The 7113-nt window shown below is 40.6% G+C and overlaps 1 protein-coding gene across 2 annotated transcripts; it reads left to right on the top strand.

Annotated features, from left to right (window-relative positions):
* Nucleotides 1–621: 621 nt before the first annotated feature.
* LOC103962235 (squamosa promoter-binding-like protein 8) lies at nt 622–3012 on the top strand. Of its 2 annotated transcripts, none has more exons than XM_009374916.3 (4): nt 622–913; nt 1045–1813; nt 2327–2502; nt 2588–3012. In XM_009374916.3, the coding sequence occupies exons 2-4, from the start codon at nt 1107–1109 to the stop codon at nt 2749–2751; spliced, it is 1047 nt and encodes a 348-aa protein (XP_009373191.2). In that variant the 5' UTR covers nt 622–913; nt 1045–1106; the 3' UTR covers nt 2752–3012. The 2 variants fall into 2 exon arrangements, with proteins under 2 accessions (XP_009373191.2, XP_009373190.2); XM_009374915.3 differs by having other exon boundaries at nt 622–923.
* Nucleotides 3013–7113: the final 4101 nt, after the last annotated feature.

The following is a 7113-nucleotide window of genomic DNA, read 5'->3' as shown; positions in this document are numbered from 1 at the left end:
CTAATGAAAACTCGACAAGGCAAAACAGATAGTGGGTCCCCTCACTGACTTTATTACCACAACCGCGTTCCAGAGAGAGAGAGAGAGAGAGAGAGAGAGACTGACTTATTGCCCACGAGTCCACACAAGTACTCACTCACTTACACGCCCTGTTTGAGGCAAGGGTTCAAACCAAAGTCCAAACAAGTCGTCTCGTCCGCCTATCTAACTAACTCGTAACTGGTTGGGACTCGGACACAGAATTCCATTGCATTTTGCAATAATATTTGCCAAAAAATTTGCAGGCGTTTCAGAGCATAAAATATTTCGAGCTGTATTCCATATTTTGGCGCACCGTAAAAAAAATCAACATTTTCAGTGGGTTTCAGATAAATTACAGTTAAAATTTCAAAAACAATTTAGCAGCTTACGTTCTCAATCATCCGAGCAGTCAAATATGCGTATCAAAAAAATCCTGATGCAATTAGTGAGTGAAACGAATCAATATAAGGGGAATTTAACTTGACAAGATTTTGGACGTGGGACATACTTGAGAAAAAAAGGAGGGACAAAATGGTAATTTAGGTGAGGAGAGCTGTGTGCAAGTGTAATATATTAATCTCACACTGTTGACTTACCCACCAATCAAAGTCCCTCTGCAGCAGGCCGCCTCATAACTCTCCTTCTTCACTCCCCCTTTCCTCCACTCCCCTCCCTTCAATTCAATTCCCCTTCCTTTTGTTTATTTTTACCTTTTAGGTACCCTAGCTAGCCTTTAACCAAACCGGGAATTCAACTCAAATCCCACCCATGAATCCATGATTCCCATTCCCCACCCCCATCAGTAATGTCACGATTCCAGACCAAAGAGTAAGAGGAGGCGGAGGATATCGACAGCCACCGGAGATATCGACAGCCCCCGGAGAATAGTAAGGTAGCTACTGGTACGTACTACCATTCTCTCTCACTTTCATTCATTCATATGCTCAAAATTCAAGAGAGAGTGTGGATGTGGGTGTTAATGTTTGATCAACTGACGCGTCGTCTACCTTTTCGTTGCTGCAGGTTTGTATTTTTCGAAACCACGTCGGAGAACCAACAACAGGATCATCAGCAACCCTTACGAAATGCTGGACTACGAATGGGGAAACCCCAACAACGTCGTCATGCTCTCGCCCGACACCGACTCCGATTCCATCCACGGATCCGACCCTACCAGACACCACCACCAGCACAATCACGCCAGCACTTTTCTCGACCACTATGCGTCCTCGCAAGCCTCCGCCTTCAACAACCTCGTCCCCGCTCCTCCTCCTCCCCCGCCGCAGCCTCACCACCAAATCTCCACCTTCGCCGACCATTTTAACCCTACCCACCATCAGGCCCAACAGCTCCACTCCATCTACGACCCGCACGCCTACGCCAGCGCGTCCACCTACGCGCCTCCCCACCACCACCACCACCACCACCAACACCACTCCATGCTTGGGCTCAACCCAGTCCACGGGGGCACAGCCAACGGGCTTATGCTGATCCCCAAGACAGAGGACATGTGCCCGCCCGTGGACTTCGCCTCCAGGATCGGCCTCAACCTTGGCGGCCGGACCTACTTTGCGTCCGAGGACGACTTCATGAACCGGCTTTACCGCCGGTCCAGGCCAGGCTCCGAGATCACCTCGACCCACTCGCCCCGCTGCCAGGCCGAGGGCTGCGCCGCCGACCTCTCCCACTCCAAGCACTACCACCGGCGCCACAAGGTCTGCGAGTTCCACTCCAAGGCCTCGACCGTCATCGCCAACGGGTTGACTCAGCGATTCTGCCAGCAGTGCAGCAGGTCCAACAATTACCCCTCCCTCCAATCGCAACGGCTATATTTGAAATGACGAAAGTGCTCCTTGGGTTTGTTCTCCCCCATCCCCGCCAATTATTGGCGGTTCGTACCCCGTACACGGGGTCGATCCCGAGGGCATTTGCGTCCTACACTATTCCGTTTCCGTTTAAATTTTGCTCGTGACTGGCGAGCGGGGTTTTCTTTGGTCCGAAAGGACAAGAATGCCCCGGTCCTTCTGTAGTTTGACGATAATGGCCATGGGGGCGAATCATATTGGGTGCATGACCAATGATTGGGGCGGCCGTACGTGTGGAAATCCCGAGGGCATTTGTGTCCGTGCGAAAATATTTGACTCTTCTTGATAATGGCACTTTCCATTTATGGACTCTGTGGTTTACTAATTACGTACAAAGCTATTATTTAATTAGACAGTTAACTAACAACTAATTAAACAATTATTATAATTAGATGCTGTATTTTGATTATGTTATGTGATAAATGTTGTTGTTCTTGCAGATTCCATCTTCTCTCCGAGTTTGACAACGGCAAGCGCAGCTGCCGGAAGAGGTTGGCCGATCACAATCGCCGACGGCGAAAAACTCAGCAAACGATTCAAGAACATCACAACTCACAGCATCAACAACAACCACCGCTGGAAAAGGCCCGGAATTCCTCCTCAGATAATGTTGCAAGTAATGTACCGTACAATCTGAATTATTCACTAGTTAATCCGTGCATGCATTCTTTGATTTGGTTTTTTGGGATCTGATTTTGTAGGTTCTCCACCGGAGTCGGCTGCTCTTTCTGTATCCTCGGTGACCGTGGCAGTGTCGCCGCCGCGAATGACGTTGGATTGTTTTAGGCAAAGGGCACCGTACCAAAATGCTGCTGCTACAACATCTTCAGGCTCTTCAGCTCACTTTTTTTCTCAAGTTGGTTAAATTTGAATAGTATGAGCTAGCTAGCCAGGAAGGAATAATCAAGACTTAATTTTCAGTTAATTAACTAGTTACATACGGAATTAATTAGTTAATCTCGACGTTGTCTATTTTAAATCTTTCCCTATAATTTCATTCTTAGTCTGGATGAGTTTTAGTCACATTATATTATTATTACATGCACTGTTGGAGCATGAATTGGCCTATATCTATACATATGTTATTTGGCAAATGATAATTATACACATCTTTTTTAGCATCTTATCCACCTCTGTTTATGCATATATGTTGTTTCCGTTTAATTTATTTAATTCGACCGCTATAAATAAAGAGAAATGTGTAAGATGCTAAAAATGATGTTTGTTAGGATAACGTTCCTTTTAATTTCTATGCCATATAGAGTTTTTAATTATGTTTTTTAATACAAGCGATATTGTATGCTAAATTCTTCAAAAGGAGATTCGTAATTGAGTGCATAAGACGAAGCACACTGCTCTAGTATCCTTAGTTACTGAGGTTTGTGTAGGACTTTTTACTTTTTATTATTTTTTTAATGGAAAATGTCAATAAACGAATGCTTACCATACACCTAATTATTTGCCATGTTTCACACATTAAATGTTGTACTTTTTCAATTTTGAAAAAAATTAACCGAAGTTAACTGAAAGGATACGTGTCAAATGATTGAATGTATGGTAAGCATACACCAAAGTTTAGGATGGTGAGCAAAAATGTTCTCTGTAAATTTAGGGAAAGCAAGGTTGGTGGAAATGAAAATGGAAAATTCCAATACATGGGTGGTTCTGTTTGGCTACAGAGAAAGCTGTGGAATTTGCACAAGGGTACTAGTAGGTTTTGAGTGTGGGATTTTGTCACGGTGCTGGAATTTTCCGGGAAAATGCGGGAAAGGTAGAAAGGAAAATGACTGGTAGATCAGTTGTACTAAGATATATAAGGTTCAAACTGGGGAATATGATGAAGGGATCGGAAGGGAACGTGAAGGCGTTAAGCTGTCTCCCAAATGGAAGCTGTAAAAACCAACTTAATTATTTGTGACCTAGCAACTTAAATTGATCAAAATCAATCCAATCAAATGGTCCCAATTACAATTTAATCTCTCTCTCTCTCTCTCTCTCTCTCTCTCTCTCTCTCTCTCTCTCTCTCTCTCTCTCCTTTTGTGAGGATCGTAATATCCTATCTATTTATCGTACATTGTGCTGTTATAAATTATTTTAAATTAAACACAATCATTATCTAATAATTTTTTACTGCACGATATATTTATCGTACATTGTGCTGTCATAATTTATTTAAATTAAACACAATCATTACTTAATAATTTTTTACTGCACGATGTACTATGAACAAATAGGATATGAGGATCTGAAAAGAATCGTCTTCCCTCTCTATAGGGCTTGGGACATACTTAAGCGAGGATTACGTTGCAAATTAGGAATGTTGTCGGGCAATTATTTACCATAATATGATATATCTCCTCCGACATAAGGACATTGGTGAAAGAGGTTAAGACAGTTTTTACTGCATTAAAAGCTGTTCTTTTCAAGTAAGTTTTCTAGAACCCTCTGCTCCAATATAGAAATATATTGAAACGAACATGCCATGGAGCACATTTAAAATGGGTCCTCTTCGATTTAGGTTAAACGTGACAAACCCTACATGACTAGTTAACATACACGTGAAAAATTAAAATTTGCTAGTTTCAGAGTTCAATAGGTTGACACGACGATATCTTGAAGGTTCATGTTAAAGGTCTGTGACTTATGTTTTGCATTTGCACCGTCTTGAATTGTTTATTTGAATAGAGCAATGTCAACTATTGATGCAAATGACTTTTAGATCACATCAACGGTCTATAATCACATACACATGCTTAAGTGATTGATGCTAGCATTTGAAGATAGTTGACGCTCTATAATGAAACCAATTAATAATATGGAGAGTAACACAATTATTTTAAGCACTAGCGTTCCTAATAATAAATAGGGGCAAAAAGGTATGTATATCAACCCCTAATACTCTCATTACCACGTCCGCCCCAAACATGTTTTTTACATTTAATACTATTTATTTATTTTTTATTTTTTAAAAAGGGGATAACTGGTGGCAAAACACCGCTATCCACCATTTCCAAAGCCTAATTATGAGGGAAGATTATGCCACAATGCATCGGCGTCAAAAGTTCCAAAGCCTACTAAATCCTGAAGAGGTGCAAAACAAAAGGTGAGAGTGGACAAAAATAAAGATTTCCAAAAATCATTTATCTTTTTTAACATACTTGCTGAAAAATTTTGTATAATAAACAAATTCGTAATACACTATAAATATGAAAACCAAGGCAATAGTGCAAAATTATTTAATCGAAGTAGACGGGTAAATCATGAAAACCAAGGCAATAGTGCAAAATTATTTAATCGAAGTAGACGGGTAAATCATGTAAATTCTCAATATAAATTAATTCGGAAGAAACCTACAGTTGTAAATCACGAATTTTAAAAACTTGTCTAAACCGTAATAAATGTGAAATACCATGGCATCAGTGAAAAATCAATATTCTAAGTAAGCAGGTAGTCACAAATCATCAATAAAACTGATACGGTTTGGTCATCAGATAATGCAGACACATGAGCTTATGCAGAAATATCTTGACATGAACATATTGAGTGTATAAATTTACACTCTAGAACTATATACACGTGCAATTGGCGCTTAGTGTTTTAAATATGAATCCTAGTTGCCTAATGCAAACTAGCACAGGTTACCACCTACAATGGGTTCAATATGAGGGTAACGATGCATGTGAATATACAAGTGAAGTTGATCCTTACCCAAATATTATTACAAACAGCTTATACATGATGGTCGGATAAATCATATGAAAACATGTCATGCATAATCTCTCAAATCAATAGTCACAAATCATAACATCGCATAAAGAATTGCAAGTCCCAAAAGTAATGCACAGTAGTAAAACGTTTCCCAAGAAAGGTTCTCAAGCTCATAAGTCACATCGTCGTCATCGGATTTTAACACTTGCATATTCTAAGTAAATGCAAAGCATGATATAAAAGCATCACATAAAACTAGTTTCGTTCACACACACACACACACACACATATTATACAGTTTAAAGCAAAAGTTCACTCACAGATGCTTTGTATGGTCGTAACTGCCTTACCTTGCATGCTCTTTGTAAACTACGAGATATTTTTTCTAAAGTAAAACAATATTTACTTAGTAAACTCATTGGATAATATGAAGATTATTGAAAAATGATGATCGAACTACCATTTTCGGTGTCCAAAACCCATAGACATTGTAGTACACCTCCATGCGCCGGCACATGACTTCACACACAGGCAGGAGGTCGGCACGCGTCTCTACGCGTCGATACACTTCCAAAAGAAGAGGGTAGGCCTCAAATTTAATTACAAGTCCGTCTCAAGGAGTCCTCATATGTCTCTACATCCATGGCATATTAATGGTGTATCCTAAGTAAGCACAAGATCGCTCAATTTGAGGGTAACTTCAAATCACAAGTCCATGAATTATGTTTCAAGGTTCACAGTTTTGTTCTTCATCAAGCTCGTGGAGGATCACCAAGCATAACAATTACATATGTCGGTTCATCCACATTAAAGCCAAATGTCAGTCGCCACATGAAACTCCTCGTGGTCCCATTTCATTCAAGATCAAGCATCGATGACCCTTGAAGAAATCACAAGTCGGATTCAAGATCAAGTGTCCACCACCCTTGGATCGAATTTGACTCTAGAGAAATGAAGTAAGGCCAAACCTTTGGAGGAAAACAGAAAGCTCTTTGGCCAAAGTAAACACTCGTGTTCTTCATCAAGCTCGTGGAGAGTCAACAAACACAACAAACGCATGCCAATTCATCCACTACCAAAGTTGAAGCTCACCAACCATAACTACGTGAAACTCCTCGTGGTCCCATTTTGTTCAAGACTAAGCTTCGACGACTCTTGAAGAAACTTCCAACCCAATTCAAGATCAAGTCTCGACGACCTTGAATAAACATCTATGTTGAGGGACTTCAAAGCATAGTGGTCAAAGTACATTCCCTATGCAAAGGGACTTCAAAACGCACATTCTACACATGACAAGCACATGTATATGCCACGCCTTAAAGTGGGGGCATTTGTAGACACTGAAATTTCAATGAAAAAAATGTTTACCAACACATTAAATTTTGACATGCCAGGCTTATGTAGCATGGGCCGTGTGTCTCACAAATTGTACACATAGCATGCGACTCATCAAAACCGAACAAGTCTAAGGGGGTCACTCGACGACATTTGGTGGAAGATAATTAAAGAATTATCTTTA

The sequence above is a fragment of a genome, unplaced genomic scaffold, assembly GCF_019419815.1.
Source record: "Pyrus x bretschneideri cultivar Hongxiangsu unplaced genomic scaffold, Pyrus_bretschneideri_v1 Contig43, whole genome shotgun sequence".
NCBI lineage: Eukaryota > Viridiplantae > Streptophyta > Magnoliopsida > Rosales > Rosaceae > Pyrus > Pyrus x bretschneideri.
This window is presented reverse-complemented; position numbering and strand designations above follow the sequence as displayed.

Bases quoted from the DNA above. Each gene is read 5' to 3' on its own strand.
- LOC103962235 (XM_009374916.3), top strand. From the start codon at position 1,107: ATGCTGGACTACGAATGGGGAAACCCCAACAACGTCGTCATGCTCTCG. The intron at 1,814-2,326 runs GTCCAACAATTA...TTGTTCTTGCAG, and splicing joins TTCTGCCAGCAGTGCAGCAG to ATTCCATCTTCTCTCCGAGT. The intron at 2,503-2,587 runs GTAATGTACCGT...CTGATTTTGTAG, and splicing joins CTCCTCAGATAATGTTGCAA to GTTCTCCACCGGAGTCGGCT.